The sequence below is a fragment of the Microcaecilia unicolor genome, chromosome 1 (assembly GCF_901765095.1).
Source record: "Microcaecilia unicolor chromosome 1, aMicUni1.1, whole genome shotgun sequence".
NCBI classification, from domain to species: domain Eukaryota; kingdom Metazoa; phylum Chordata; class Amphibia; order Gymnophiona; family Siphonopidae; genus Microcaecilia; species Microcaecilia unicolor.
Genome location: NC_044031.1, coordinates 151574868 through 151591784, shown reverse-complemented (window position 1 = coordinate 151591784; position 16917 = coordinate 151574868). Strand labels below are relative to the sequence as shown.

Genomic DNA, 16917 nt, shown 5'->3' with positions numbered 1-16917 from the left:
TACAACTGAGGTACTGAAGGCCTTTCCTGCAGATCTGGCACTTTTTAGCAATCAGTGCACATTTTGCTTTTGTATTAAAGCATGCAAGGCCCGATGTTCTTAAGGGAACCAAAGAAATGCTATTAAAAAAAAAAATCCTGGGGCATCTAGCTCGGGTTTTTTCACACTTGGCAAGCGTTCAATTCGAGTACCCTCACCATTTTTTTTTTTAAAGTTTAGAAATTGAGCATCCAGTTCCTAAATCAGCAGAAACAGTTGTGCGGTTTGACCAACTGCTTCAACGTTTGTTTTATATGGTCTTAAAAACACATACGAGGAAGAAAGCGAAAGGAAACAGATGTTTTTAAGGGCCCGGGTTCCACTGTTCTCAAACAAAAGATACGCTATGAATATTCAAATTTTATGTTCTGATTGCACTTTTTACAGTTTATATCAGAGAAAGCAAATAGGCACAGTACAGAAAATAAAATGGCCACAAATACTCTCTCTCTTACAGTTGTGACTACCTAGGATCAAGCAGCTCTGTCTGCCTCTCCTCCTCCTCCTCCTCCTCTATCCCACCCCCTGCAAGCAATAAGCAAAGATAAAGGGGAATTATTTCACCATAAGCAACAACAATAAAAGAACGTCAACGCTGTTTTAAGAAGACAGTGAAGGAAAATGCAGTCTTACCGCTGAAAGACTCCCGGTAGGGTTCAGGTTCAGTCAGACAGACACTGCAAAGCAGGCTGGAACAGCTGCTAGACAAAAGTTTAGGAAGAAGAAAAAAAAAACCCAAGAAGAAGAAAGCCTGCAAAACTAATTTCCCTCAAAATAGGGTTCAATTTCCGCCGAAGAAACTAGCCCTTGGTATTCTCTGAATTTGGGCTTTTCCAATAGCAGGCAGGCGTATCCTCCTGTGCACTACAGTTTCAGACTATCCAAGGGAGCCGGGGAGCTTTTAAAATTTACAGCAAACAGATTTGCAAACATTAAATTCAAATTTATCAGGAGAAACTGTTTTAGCGGCTGGGTTGATAAATGCTTGATTATAATTTGAACCAGATGAATACTTCCCCCAGTCAAGTCTCGCCACTGTTATTATGAAGCATTGCAAATGTATTAACACGCTCTCGGTATATGTTATGACAAGACATAGGTAAAAACGCGGTGCGAAGAATACAAAAAATGGCCATAGTAATTTGTGTTTGCTTGTCATCCCTTGACGATGTTCTAACTGTGTGTAGATGATTCCCGTTGTGGGGAAAATAAGGTGCCTGCTACCTCTCGAGATATACGATGATCATTTCCAGCAATTTAGTCCTTACTTTCCTTTCAAACAAGGCACGTGTAATTGGTTTTAAACGCATTCTATCGTGAGTGCGGATAATTTCAAACCAGCTTCAAACTGGTCTGTAGTTTCATGGATGCTCAGTGTTTCCTCTCCCCCCTCCCCATGAAAATTATGGGACCATCAAATCGATACTGTACGATTTGGACTGGTGAAAAGCTGATTAATGAGCCCCACACCTAGATAAGGAACGAACCTTAAGTTAAAAACGTGTTCTGTGTTTCTAACACTCGGGGCGACAGCTTGCTAGGGTTAACTCAAGCGGGCGAAAGTGACACATTTACGGTGGTTTGTTAACAGATAACAGGAGGGGAAAGTGATGTGTTAACAGTCCATAAACTCTGAGCACAGAACTGCTGACACTTGGAAATCTACCACAGAGAGAGCTGGAAAGGTGCTCGGAGTTAGACTGCTCATTCCACTTGGCTGCTTTGAGTTTGCTTTTTTTTTTTTTTTCCTCCCGATTACTTTAAACAAATCAGAATTGATAAATGCCCACCGAGGTTGTCCTAATGATCAGACCCAACAGAACTGTAGTTAAGTCAGGCTTCCAAGAGTGAGGAAGCCCGTGACTGGTATTTAAAACATTCAGCTTTTGTTGGAGAGGGAAGGTCACCTCAGCTGGCTGAAAAAAACAACTGCTGATTTTTGGACAGAAGAAATAAGGTAGCTCCTCAGCCTTTATAGAAAATAGTTTTTGCACAGAACGGTACTGCCAAATGTCATTAAAAAAACAAAAACTAAATGATAAGATCCGATGATATAAATTGTTCCAGTGGAAAGCAGGCAGAAAAATGTGTGAAAAAAAAAAGCCTGCAAAGAACTGGGAGCCTTTAGTCTACCAGAAGTTTCTGTAACATCGGGAAATGGGGAAACAATTATCAAGAAAATTGTTCAAGCAAAAACTTTTGCACAAAGTAGTAGAGAGGATATTTTTAGGAAAGGGATAATTTAAGTCTTGGACCGTCATCCCACTGTTCTTTTTGCCCCCTTTTTCACTTGAATGTCTTTTTTTTTTCGTTATGGATTTCCCGCCCTTGCAGGATGTGGAGCCTTTTTGCTTTTTGCTCATGTTTGATTTATTCTTATTGTACACCGCCTTGAGTGAATTCCTTCAAAAAGGCGGTAAATAAATCCTAATAAATCAATAAAATGCTTTTATTTTTGAATCTGTTCAAACAAACGGACTTGTAGGCTACCCCCCCCCCCACACACACACACCCAAAAAAAAAAAAGAAAGACCCCCTTAAACCTGGCAGTTTCTTTTCCTTGCAGCAATAAAATAAACGGACAGAGCTGGTCAAATCATCCTAGAGTTCGGAAACGACTGCCCTATGTAATATATACAAACATATCCAGTTCTTTATGCATGTGCTTGTGAGGTGCAGGTGCACATAATTGAGAAGATATGTGGATTATGTTAGAAAACATCTCCACATGTAAATATCTGTATTTACGAATGCACATTCAAATAGTGATTTTAGAAAGCTGCTGTTTGCAAGTAGAGATCCACACCACACAGTGATTTCATGCCGGTTGGTTTGGGCATGGTTTACATAATATATTCTAAACAGCATATAAATGGACCGTTTTGGACTCTCTTACCTTTCCCCTTTTCCCCTTTTTACCTTGTTCTTTCTAACCTCTCTGACTTCCACAATATATTGTAATTGTATAACTACTGGACTGGTGATAGCCTTTTGTTTTATTGTAAGCCACATTGAGCCTGCAAACATGTGGGAAATGTGGGGTATAAATGTGATAAATAAATAAATGAGTATGGCCATACTGGGAAAGACCAAAGGTCCATCAAGCCCAGCATCCTGTTTCCAACAGTGGCCAGTCCAGGTCACAAATACCTGGCAAGATCCCAAAAAAGTACAAAACATTTTGAGGAGTGGCCTAGTGGTTAGAGCACAGGTCTTGCAATCCAGAAGTGACCAGTTCAAATCCCACTGTTGCTCCTTGTGATCTTGGGCAAGTCACTTAACCCTCCCTTGCCTCAGGTACAAACTTAGATTGTGAGCCCCCTTGGGACAGAGAAATATCCAGTGTACCTGAATGTAACTCAGCTTGAGCTACTACTGAAAAAGGTGTGAGCAAAAGCTAAATAAATAATACTGCTTATCCCAGAAATAGTGGATTTTTCCCCAAGTCCATTTAATAATGGTCTATGGACTTTTCCTTTAGGAAGCTGTCCAAACCTTTTTTAAACTCCGCTAAGCTAACTGCCTTTACCACATTCTCTGGCAACGAATTCCAGAATTTAATTACATGCTGAGTGAAGAAACATTTTCTCGCATTCATTTTAAATTTACTACATTGTAGCTTCATCACATGCCCCCTAGTCCTAGTATTTTTGGAAAGCATAAGCAGACGCTGCACTTCTACCCATTCAACTCCACTCGTTATTTTATAGTGCAAAAATCTATCCTGTTGCTCCCACTTTAGAAAGGGAATATTGGTCTATGAAGGAAAAAGAAATATCTCTGTTGGTTTTACACTAGCTCAGATCCGGGCATAGATTTTTAAATAGTATTCCTTTTGGCTGGAGCTTTACAGGAGGAATTAATGAATCTTTCTCCTTAATCTCCAATTAAAACAAAATTCTGTCTCCAAAATGTAACCAAATGAAATTGCTTTAAAACATGGGACAGAGACCTGTGGACGTGCTGCTACACACACATGAAGGCAGCAAAGTTGCCACTTCCATATGTAGAGAGAACCTTTGAAAGCTAATCAAGAAATGTATTAAGTTATGTCCAATAAAAAAGGTATCATCTTATTTTCTTTTCCATGTTTTATTTTGTTTGATTTCTATTGATAACACTTCCATATGGAAACTGCTGGGTTCTGGCTGCTCATTTTATCCATGTGTATATTTCTCAAATGGCTGCTCCCACGGGTCATGCTGGCAGGGTATTCCTGCACCTCTGCAGGTATTTCACAAAAAGCTCTGGGTCTGCAGAGCCTTTACTAAAATATTACCAGCCTGAGCACATTCGGATGTCTCAGTTCTGATCTTTAAATTCTCTCTAAAATGGGCCTTCATACTTTATCAGGCACAATGTTCAAGACTATGCACAATTATTCACAATTTGCTAATTGCACTAAGGTAGGACAGTTTTAGGAGAAAGTGTGAATAGATATGATGCACTTCCTTCACTTTCTCTTTTTCTTGCAGCCTTGTGCTTGTTGGAGCACAACAATTTGTACTATTGAAATAAACTTAGGGCATCTTTTACTAAACTGAGAAAAACCCTCTTAAACAGTATTCTAGAAGCTACACCTAAAGTTTGTCACAGTTTATAGAATAGTGCTTAAGTGTTATGGTCACATGCAAATTAGGCGTGACCATTTGCACCAACAAAAACATGGTGCAAATATCTGTGCTGAAATTTGCATGTAGAGTACCCTTATTCTGTAATTGCATGAATAACTGAAAACCACAGTCCCTTTGTGCCCCGAAATGCCCATGACTGTCCCCTTTCCGTGCCCCCTTTTTCAGGCCTCGTGTGAATTTTAGGCACAGATCCCATGACTAACTTTATGCACATAACACCCAATTAAATCTAATTAGTGCCAATAATTGCTTAATAATTGACATTAATTGGCTTGTTATTCTTCCCTTCTTTCCCCCAGTATGCATATGACTGTATGGATATTATACTGTCTTGTTTTTAATGGAATTCCTTCCTTTGCTTTTATTATTGCTTGGATTGTACTTTGCTTGGCTTGCATTTGCATTAAGGGTGGTTTTATTTAAATGCCAATAAACATAAACTGCACGTACAAATCGGAAACGTGCCTAAGTTTGCGTGACCTTTTCTGGTGACCTTTATAGAATCAAGTGATTAATGTGGAAACCATTGTGTGCTGTTAACTCATACATGGGCTAATAGCTGACACAGTGGCATGATACATTGGGAGCAATTCTATAAAGGGGTGCCTAGGGGTGTCCAACCTCGGTCCTCGAGGGCCACAGTCTAGTCGGGTTTTCAGGATTTTCCCAATGAATATGCATGAGATCTATTTGCATGCACTGCCTCCATTGTATGCAAATAGATCTCATGCATATTCATTTGGGGAAATCCTGAAAACCTGACCTGGCTATAAAGGAAAGGATGCACTTAGCCATAGAACCCGTGTAAATGCTGGTGCCTGGAGGTATGCGCATACCTTATAATAATATGTGTGTGCCCACCATGCTCCACCCATGCTCCACCCACCTGAAAAGCATGTGCTGTCAAACATATGCATGTACTTGCTGAATAGCACAGGGGTAGGCAACTCCGGTCCTCGAGAGCCGCAGGCAGGTCAGGTTTTCAGGATATCCACAATGAATATGCAGGAGATAGATTTGCAAGCACTGCCTCCATGGTATGCAAATCTATCTCATGCATATTCATTGTGGATATCCTGAAAACCTGACCTGCCTGCGGCTCTCGAGGACCGGAGTTGCCTACCCCTGGAATAGCACATAGACAAAACAATGACCATTTACACACATACTTTTCTTTTCATGCTTAAATTTGGTCATTTGACTATTGTCACACTGTCAACAAAATTATATCTTTTTTGTTAACCTATACCTGTTGTACACTGTCTTGTGTGAATCTCTTCATTAAAGTGGTTAATAAATCCAGGTGTCAGACTTAGTGGCTACTTACGTAGGAGAAGGGCTACAGTATTGGCATGTCCACTCAATTATGCTGATTAGTTTTTTTACCCCCTTTAGTGCACACTACAAAAGTGGAATGGGCTGAAGCATGGGTGGGAGCTGGATAGGGAGTCCGCTATTTGTGCTATTCTGTAGAGATCCGCATGTAACTTCTACAGCGTGTATCTGTAAAGGGGTGTGGCCAGGGGCACGTTGGAGTCATTCTCAAAAGTTGCACATGGAATTAAAGAATTAGGTTGACCCATGCCTAGGTTAGATATTTATTTATTTATTTATGAACATTTATACCCCACTTTTTTCCACAGGAAGCAGACTCAAAGTGGGCTTACAATGCACAGATGAATCAATTTACAATTACATTGGATAGGTGAGAAAGAACAGGGTAAGAAGGAAAAGGGAAGAAAGACTATGATGGATGGTGGAAATCCAGATGCTGAGATGGACTAGAGTGGCTCAAACAGTTCTCGGCAAGGCGATTCACATTTGGGAAACTGTAGCAATACCCAGGAAGCGCAGATGAAGCACAGAAGAAACAGCAGTATGCGGCCAGGAGAGTGGTAGTGAATCACCAGAGGCAGACGACAACAGCTGAAGGCGGACAATGCCGGCGGGGCCCAGGATGTCAACGGGCCCAACAACACCACCGCAGAGGAATAGGATCTGGCATTTATATCAGTTTTTAGCAGGTGTAAGTCCTATGCCCCACAGTTAGGTGCAGATCTGCACCTAAGCATGATTCTGTAAAGCATGCACACCTTTCATGCTTCCCCAATGCAATTTTTCCTTGAAGGGAAAGGCACTGCCACAGATGGGACTTCAGACGCGTTTGACTCCCTGAGCTGTTTAAGGGGTCCGTTTACTAAGCTGCAGCAAAACGTGGCCTGCGGTAGTGTGGGCACATGTTTTTGGCATGCACCGGGCTGGTTTTTATCATGTCTGGGAAAAAGGTTTTTTTTTTTCAATGGGCCAGGAAAAGGTCCTATAGTAAATTGAAGCGCGTGCCTATTTACAGCCTGAGACCGTAAGGCCACCCTTTAATCTAGCGGTACAGGTTCACATTCTATATACGTGGTGACCGGTCAGCATGTGCCAACTGCTGATTAATGCCGGGAATGCTGGACACAGTAGGAAATAAAAAAAAATATTTGTCCTGGCAGTATGGGCGCATGCCAAATCAAAAATTACCAACAGGGGGCACACTAGCCTGGTGGTGGTCTCATTTTGGCACACACTGCATGCGCGAAGAGCCTACCATGCTTTTGGATTTTTTTTTTTTTTGTTACATTTGTACCCCAAGCTTTCCCACTCATGGCAGGCTCAATGCGGCAGGCAATGGATGGTTAACTGACTTGCCCAGAGTCACAAGGAGCTGCCTGTGCCAGGAATTGAGCTCAGTTCCTCAGGACCAAAGTCCACCACCCTAACCACTAGGCCACTCCTCCACTCACTTGCTTTGCTTAGAATCTGTTCTTTGTTTTTTTCCCTTTTCTTCAGAGAATTCTGATTCTTGCTCCCTCTTTATTTGTGGACAATATAGAGCTAATTTACATATTCCTTGAATTTATTTTCCTTATTGTGGTTTAGAACTATCCCCCCTGTTTACTAAGCCGCACTAGTGGCTGCTGTGTGCTACTTTGAATGGGCTGTGTCAGCTTAGTAAACAGGGGCGTATGTTATGAAGCCCCTTTATCATGATTCAAATCTGTTTTGATGTAATTTACACAGCCAGCTTCTCCTACATAAGCGCACAACTATGGAATGGGCTCCCAAAAGCTGTGAAAACAATCCACGGCCACTTGAACTTCAGGAAATCACTAAAAACCTATCTCTTCAAAAAGGCCTACCCCAACGACCCCACATAACCCTCTTCACCTACCAACACAGCATGACTATGATTGAACAGGACAACACACAATCTTCATCCATTCCAACCCTCCACTTATACCTCATGCAATCACTATATAACTTTGTATTTGTTATCCACCGACTGGGCAAACGCCTTTGACGGTACTATGTAAGTCACATTGAGCCTGCAAATAGGTGGGAAAATGTGGGGTTAAAATGCAACAAATAAAATAAATAAAATAAATACAATTAAAAAAAAAAGCATGGGCACTTTTTATAGAATTGCATTTAGCACTGGTTATTTAGGACATGGAATTTTGAGTGCCAATTACTGGATTCCCTTTTTCATGTGCAGCATGTTACCTGATAACCCAGAGAAGTTAATGCCACCTCAGTAGGTGGCATTAAATGCATGCCTGTTACCTGCAGGTAAGGTAGATATGAGCATTGTGTCTGGGAGGATGCTGGGCTCACCCCCCTGCCTTCATTTTGACTATTAATCCAGTAACTGGAATATTTTGATATAATAGGCCCAAAAGATTAGAGGTAGATTGAGAGATTTTATTGTATGGTCAAGTTTGCTGACTTCTAAGCTTCATTTCATCAGGTAAGATCTGCTGTTTCATAAGACAATGAGTGGAGGAAAGGAGAGCATAGTATAATTTGCAGGGGGGGGGGGTTAGAAACGAAAGGAGGAATTCCAGCTTTAGTTGGTTTAAAACAGTGTGGGATGGGGAGGAGAGTCTAATCCTAAGGAGATGTTTCACATCTGTTCATTATGGCATTACATTTGCTGCATGCCATTACCATATGCCACATATGGACAGGTTAATGTTTTCCTTTTCCTTTTTTTAAATCATTTTCGGTTTATTGTCGTCTTCTCCCTTTTTGGTTAGGGGCGTACATGCATGAGCAATATTTGGTTCCGTTGGGTTTCTAAATGCTACATTGCAGACAAATTCCTTACACGCCGGGAATACTTCAATTTGACAAGTGGGCAATCCATTTGTGGAAAAAACAATAAAAGTTTCTTGCATTGTATACGCGGTTTGCAAAAACACAAAAATTATACATCTTTGTTTAAAACGAACTTTTTTTTTCGGCTTCGGCACACTCCAAACTTTTTGCGGGCTGGTTGGGCTGTGCTAGATTATTGCGGTTTAATATACTTTTTCCTTTTTGTTGTTGTTCTGTTTAGCTGTTCTCCTTGTATCATGTAGAGATTTGTTTCTCTCTTACCTTTTAAAAACGTGCTTGACACTTATGAAATTTTAAAAAGAAAAACCCTGTTATGAGTTTTTTTGTCCATGTTTATTTATTTTTATATTCGAAATTACAGAGTGAAAATTAACAAGATGGTGCTTATACAGCACGAAAAAAAATACACAGATATCACAATAATAATACAGCTGTTACGTTAATTATCATAGGCACAGCATCATGCGTTAACAAATCTCTACAGTAAGGCTCGACTCTGCACGTACTAAGGCGGACTGTGTGTTGGCTATTCTGCAGCTGAAATACGTTATTAGTTAGAATTAATCACACAGAGTGAGACAGAAGACAAAAACGTTGCTAAAGAAAGCTGATAAATAAGGGGGTTGAAGTTGTCAGTGAATGATGCTCTTACGCTTGCCAGGGTAAGACGAGTCACAAGTTGAATGCAGCGCAAAACTAAAAGGGATCCATTAGCTGCCCTGAGCTTTAGATCTACCTAGCAAACTTCAATGCGCCCTGGCACTTGCTTTAGGCGCTGTGCCCTGTGAATTGCCTTTCCCTCATGACAATTCACTGTTAATGTAGATAATATCTTGATACAGAAGCCGATCTTGGCACTAGGCTATATTAGTGCAGTGATTTAGACAGAATTCGTGTCTGTGCTGAGGTTTTGGAGGAAGTTTGCATGTGGTCAATGCTGAGCTCCTAAGCCAGCCCCCGGCTCACGTTACATACTATTTATAACATCTCTTAGCTGTTTCCCCCCTTAAAGCAGTTCTCCGGGACCACCTTCTGTTGGCTTCAGCCTCTCCCACTCTTGACATCTGAGTAGCTCTGTGAAAACTCCTCTTGGACAGAAAGCACTGCTTCATGCAACAGAGACGGGTCCCTGGGCTGAAGACCTGGATTCTAAACTGCGCTCTGCCTTGCTGTCTTTGGAGAAAAAGTGTTTTCCAGTGAAAAAACTGATAAAAGGTGCTGGAGTTGGGAATCTTTGCTAGCTCCTTTGCCCTGGGATCTGAGACTCGTATGCCATGGATCATACCCTCTTTGGCTGCCTCCGCAGCCCCCATGCCACTGCCCAGAGTTTGCACCACTTCTCCCAGTCTTCTCTTACTCTCCACGGAAGGTCAGACCACATGTCCTATCCTGACTTGGCCACTTCTTCACCCTCTTGTATTATAGCTGGTTATCCCAATGAGGAGAGCATGTTTGGCAGCCAGCATCACAGAGGGCACCACCACCACCACCACCATCATCACCATCAACAGCAGCACCACCACCACCATCAGCCCCTGCAGTCCAACTGGCACATTCCTCAGATGTCTTCTCCCCCCGCGACTTCCAGGCACAGCCTGTGTCTGCAGCCAGACTCGGGACCCCCGGAGCTGGGCAGCAGCCCCCCAGTTCTGTGTTCAAACTCTCCCAGCCTAAGCGCCAACACGCCAACAGGGGCAGCGTGTGTGCCTGGGGACTATGGCAGGCAGGCTCTGTCCCCTGCGGAAACAGAAAAGAGGATGGGCAAAAGGAAAAGTGACAGCTCAGGTAAGAGCATTGCCTTTATACTATTGCTCTAGGAGCATGCGCCGGTATACGCACAATGCTCAAACACGCACACGTGGGAAATACAAAGGAAGCGATCAATCGGCCAAAGAATCTGCATATGCAAATGATAATGAATGTCTTTTCTGGTTTTGGTTTGTGGTGGAGCGCCTGTGGGGGGACGGCAGGCGAGTACGTATCCAGCCACCGTAGGGGACTTCACATTTTCCATTTCTGTACTGTCTAGTCAGTTCCCAGAGATTATTGTCCCAGAAAAAAAGAAGCAAACAGGATTACTCGTGTCTTGAAGAACGATGAACATATGCTAGGTCTCATAATCACTTGTCAACCGATTCCTTCCAAAGCAACATGTTTGCTGTTCCATAATCTTGGCAAAGAAGGTATGATTGATTTCAGGTTTTGTTTTGCGTGTGTGTGAGAGAGATTGTTTAGGAATTTCCTTCACTTTGATCAAAGCTCCCTTAGCAGAGCTATTGTTCTGCATCAGAGTGCTTCCAGTTATTGCATAACACTGAATTGTGTCGTACATGTGGCCAGAGATCCATGGGAAAATGTAAATGCAGATAGAGTTGATTTCTGAGGAAGTGCTATAAACAAGAAAAGAAGAACCAAACACGTTGGGATTAGGGTTTTTCATATACACCAGGTGTACCCTACTTTTTTGACTGCTGAAGCAATCGGCAATGTGACATATTTAGGAACAACAGTCTCTATTAGGAGGTAAACTTGCAAAGAAGGGAAGGAAGATGAGCCAACAGATGGCTTTGTTGTTGCTCTGAGCACTGAGGTTGCTGGTCTTTGCCAACTACCGATTTATAATGCCCAAGTTCTGGAACCTCTTTACTTCTACAAGAGCACGATTGTAGTTGCTGATCCTTTAGAGACTAGGTGAGTCACAGGTAGCCTATAAATCGCTTTATTTTACAGCATCACTCCTTTTAACATACATAATGCTTCTTCCATCATCCATCATAAGCACTACCATTCGAGAGCAACCATAACAGAAGTGATTAGATATGGGCAACATATCTTCAACGTTATGCTGTTAAAACAAACAAACAAACAAAAAAGTAGGCAATTGAGGCAACTAAGGTTTATGTTGTATATTTTATTAACATAGGAAAGATTGCCCCATACAATTGTGGAACACATGTCAGACTATCCCCCTTTGGCTGTCTTTCAGAGCATTGGCTCCTCCTATAACTCAGGGAAGGAAGTGTGTGAAATGCAAACAGAACATGTTTACTGTAAACATGTGTGTGTGTGTGTGTGTGTGAGTGATTCCTGGGGCATTACAGTCTTCCCTGTACAAAAATGTGCAACAATATCAAATCTCTCTGTTGTTTCCAGGTTTATTTACATTATTAACCTAGCCCTTGTACATAAGAACATAAGAATAGCCATACTGGGTCAGACCAATGGTCATCTAGCCCAGTATCCTGTTTCGAACAGTGACCAATCCAGGTCACAAGTACCTGCCAGAAACTCAAATAGTAGCAAGATTCCTTGTAGAATATTGCCTAATAATATTTTCATAGAATTGCTAGAAAATAATTCTCCCTGTCTGTTCCCTTATCACTTTATTTCTGATTATTGCATTGCATTCTTGTCCATTTGAAATCAGCAAACGTTTTTAAGTAACTTTAGATCAATGTATTTTGTTCCCAGGTTTATCCTGGCAGGAACAGAGAACAGAATACAGTGCACCAGTACATTGTAATGTGTCATAAATAAGAACTATATATTAGCTCTTAGTAATATAAAATAAAATGAGGCTAGATAATTTTTCAGTGGTACAAGTCTGAAAGACTGCTTTTTTTCATATATTATAATGCACATTAACTTTTTCTCATATTATACCCTACAGTAATTTAGGTACTTACCATTCCTCTCATTATAATTGTATACCACTGAAACACTTTTTAAAATCAAAATAATTTCATTAGTACAAAATGAAAATCTGCTTGGATGTCTGAGTCATAAATCTCAATAAAAGCGATCTAAATGCAAACTTTTCCCCAAAATGGATTAGGTGATAATAATGGATTGAACTTATAAAAACTTAGAAACATGAGAGCAGATAAGGGCCAAATAGCCCATCCAGCCTGCCCATCCAAAGCAACCACTATCTCCTCTTTTCCCTAACAGATCCCATATGCCTGACCCATGCTTTCTTAAATTCAGACATAGTCCTTGTCTCCACCACCTCCACCGGGAGGCCTTTCCACGCATCCACCACTCTTTCCGTGACAAAGTATTTCCTTTACCTCCTGAACCTATAACCTCTTAACGTCATCTTATGCCCTTTCATACAAGAGTTTTCTTTCATTTGAAATTGACTCACCTCCTGTACATTAATGCCACAGAGGTATTTAAACATCTCTACCAAAACCCCTGTTTCCCGCCTCTCTTCCATCATATACATGTTGAGGTCTATAAGTCTGTCTCCATATGCTTTATGAAAGAGACCACAGACCAATTTTGTAGCCGCCCTCTGGACCGACTCCATCTTGTTTATTTCTTTTTGTAGGTGCGGTCTCCAGAATTGCACACAGTATTCTAAATGGGGCCTCACCAGAGACTTAAACAAGGGCACTATCACCTCTTTTTACCTGCTGGTTATTCCTCTCCCTATGCAACCGAGCATCCTACTGGCTTTGACCATCACCTTTTCTACCTGTTTGGCCACCTTAAGATCATCAGATATGATCACCCGCAAGTCCCGCTCTTCTTTCGTAAACAGAAGCATCTCACCCCCTATACTATAACCTTCCCTTGGATTTTTGTAACCCAAGTTCATGACCCTGCAGTTTTTAGCATTAAATCTTAGATGTCAATAACTGGACCATTCTTCAAGCTTCACTAGATTTCTCCTCATGCCATTCACACCCTCTGGGGTGTCCACCCTATTATAGGAAAATGTGTACAGTTGTTTCTGCACATGAAGAGCCACTGAAATATTTTCAGGGTTCATACTGCTATTACACACAGAAGACTATTTGTCAGTCAAGTAATACTGAATGCATGGTAAACTCAACTCCTATCTCAGCATATTATGAGATAGTGACATCAAGGGATTGTACAATGAAAGGTTATTGCAAATAAGGCCCAATTAGACCCACCAGTGTTTTTCTGTTATATAACAGGAAATATCTAAGCCAGTTGACCAATCTTATTTTTTAGCTTTTGCAGATCCTCTGTTTGGGAGGGGTGAGAGGGAAGGGTTGAATAAAATCCTCAAAGTATGCAGTTCAGATAAGTGAACAGTGCACATGGCATATACAGCAGATAATAGTGAAAACACACGCGTTACATTGAAAGCACATTATTTGAAATGTGTCGTGTTTCTAGAGCACTTTTCATTTAGGACACATCATTGCGAAAGCAGTGGTTTATTCACAGCAAAATCTGTTCTGATACATGACATAATTATATATGATTTCATTTTGTCCTGCTATCTATCAAATGCCCTATAAGCTTAAGGTTAAAAAGCAATCTATATTTACTCATGGAATGCTGATATCTTCTACAATCTAGTGCCGTAAAATTAATAGACATTATTTTGGGGGCCTTACTGAATAAGCACTTAGAGATAGTGGGATAAGTCTTAGAGCTTCTCAGGGTTGCTAAATCTAGTTTTGCTTTTTTTTTTGATGATGATAAGTGGACTTAGTTTCCCAGTGAAAGACCAAATACAACTACTGGGAGTGAAATTAGATGCGGAATTAACTGCATGGACAGATCACTGCTCTTGTGAAGGTCTGCTTTTGACATGTCCGCCTTCTCTGCAATGTACACCTATATTTATCTGAGAAAGAGCTAGCTTCAATGATTCAGGCATTGATTTTGGGAGGCATAGATTAATGCAATGCACTGCATGCAGGGGAGCAAAAAAAGTTTTCCTATACGTGCAAAACATGGCAGCTCATATTCTTGAGGGTTTAACATTACTCAATGTTACTCTCTAGTGTTATAGGAATTATGGTGGTTACCAGTGGCCCATAGAGTGTCCTTTAATATTTTGTCACTTTCTAGCCCTTAGGGCATAGCAGGAGGACTCCCCAGGGTATCTTAGAGACTGATTAAAACATATCTCAAGGAAAACATTACACTCCTTAGGAGACCTTTTACTGATTCAGCCCTCTCGTTGGAGCTTAAAAATACAAACACTCATAAACAGACTTTCTCCTTTGTTGCCCCTTTGTTGTGGTCCTCTGTGCTGAGAAAACTATAGCTTGTGCAGAAGTAGCCTATGTTTAGGAAACTCTGCAAAAACCTCTTTTGAATTAGACTTTCTATGCTAATGGGGTTCCAGCATGACAAGGATGAGCAAGTCGTATATTTAAATTCTAAAATGTGCTTGTCTTGTTTTACACTGTTTGTTTTATGTTTATATTTGTATGTTACTACTACTACTACTATTTAGCATTTCTATAGCGCTACAAGGCATACGCAGCGCTGCACAAATATAGAAGAAAGACAGTCCCTGCTCAAAGAGCTTACAATCTTGTACATTGCACGCTGCCTTCAATTCTCTCTGTGGAGTACAGAACTAATATGTATTTATTTATTTAAAAATACTTAAGTGTCACTTGTGAATAGAACTCATCGTTAATGCAGCAAACAAAAATCAGTTCAAGTGAAATAATTGTGGAAAATACAAATGGTCTATGAGAAATCGCAATTAGTTATCCACAGTTACTTCTGAGTTCTTTTAAAAGAAATATAAGCTCCACACTTGCAGGCAATCTGTGTAATCAGTCCCTGCTTTTCATTAAAATAATAATAGAATCCCATTCTCCATGAGTTTACAGCCATTGTAAGCCTCTATGAGAAACTACTGGCAAATTGAGTCAACATTCATATAAAAAAAAGTGAAATAGGAAATGCTGATTAAAATATTTAATTTCCACTACAGCATTAATTTGTCGCTTAACTTTATTTGTCACGAAGGAACAATAATATCTGAAAATGTGTATAATAAAAAAGTGTGCATGGCTTGAATATACTGTATTTGATTTATTTGTATCATGTGGATGTCCATGAAAAAGCCAGTCTAATTGTCACATTTACAGAGATTTCTGAAGCCCCGTAATATACAGCATAACTTATACCTGTAGGGTTATGCTGATCCTAAATAACGTGTCGCAATTGTTATAACAACCCTATATAGTTTATTATTTATTTCAGGCTTAGTATACTGTCTTTCACTAGAACAACCAGGGGTAGTTCGCAAAATGCCAATTACAAGAAAGCTGAGAAAAAGAACTCCAGTCAATCATAGTATTAGGAAAGGGTGAAGAAAGCACCATGATTTCAACATTACAAGTTGGTTGTTAAGCCACTGATAATGTCTAAATAAGTAGTTAGGATTCATTTATCCCTTTTTTGACGACATTCACCCAAGGCGGTGCATAGCAAGAATAAGCTGAATATAGGCAAAGGACAATTACAGTAGTAAAAATATTCTAATAACAGCACACATTATGGCACAGCATTCTCCTTACAGCTGCATACGTCTAGTAGCGCTATAGAAATGATAAGTAGTAGTAGTAGTAGTGTTAACACAATATGCATCAAAACATTTTAATAGACAGCATAGGGTGTAAGTGGAGGAAACATATAGACAGATATGATAGAGTAGCAGGGGGTAGATAGAAATAAGTGTGACTAATTTAAGGAAAAATTGCACATGAAAAAGTGCAGGAAAATGATTTAATCTAGAGTAGAATTGGATAAGCAAGTCCTGCTATTGTATGTGCAACCTGTGTTAGTCATCATGTGTGTGAGTAGCTAGTTAAGACCCCTTTTACAAAGCTGCAGTAGCATTGGCGTATGGATTTTCCGTTTGCTGAGGCTCCCTTTTATGCAGTGGGTAAAAGATTAAAAAAAAAAAAGGAACTAGCCTTGTGGTAAGTGAACCACTTGCCACATGGCCATTTCCTGGGGATCCCTTACCACCACGTATTTAGGAGGGAGTAGTGGCTCCCGCACTAAGCCAGAAGTAACTGCGCAGCGCGCAGGGCTTCCCGATTACCTCCGGATAAACCCTGTTGCTAAAAAAATAAAAGTACTTTTTTCAGTGCTGGAAATGCAATGTGTTGGGGGCAGGCACTGCCACCGGACTCCTGGGGTAGCCCGGCGGCAGTGCCGGATTGGCGTAGGGCAAAGAGGCGGTACAGATACCGCCACTTTGTAAAAGGGGCCCTAACTGCATACAAATTTCAGAGCTTTTGTTTTTATACATACTGACGATATTTAATTTGATCCCAAAATACAG

At 40.7% G+C, this 16917-nt stretch overlaps 1 protein-coding gene across 1 annotated transcript in view; it reads left to right on the top strand.

Annotated features, from left to right (window-relative positions):
* Nucleotides 1-9859: 9859 nt before the first annotated feature.
* Nucleotides 9860-16917, top strand: part of MEOX2 (mesenchyme homeobox 2) — a 138393-nt gene continuing 131335 nt past the window's right edge. The window contains exon 1 of the mRNA XM_030189957.1: nucleotides 9860-10619. Within this exon, the coding sequence (XP_030045817.1) occupies nucleotides 10109-10619 (511 nt within the window). The 5' untranslated portion in view covers nucleotides 9860-10108. The remainder of the gene's footprint in view (nucleotides 10620-16917) is intronic.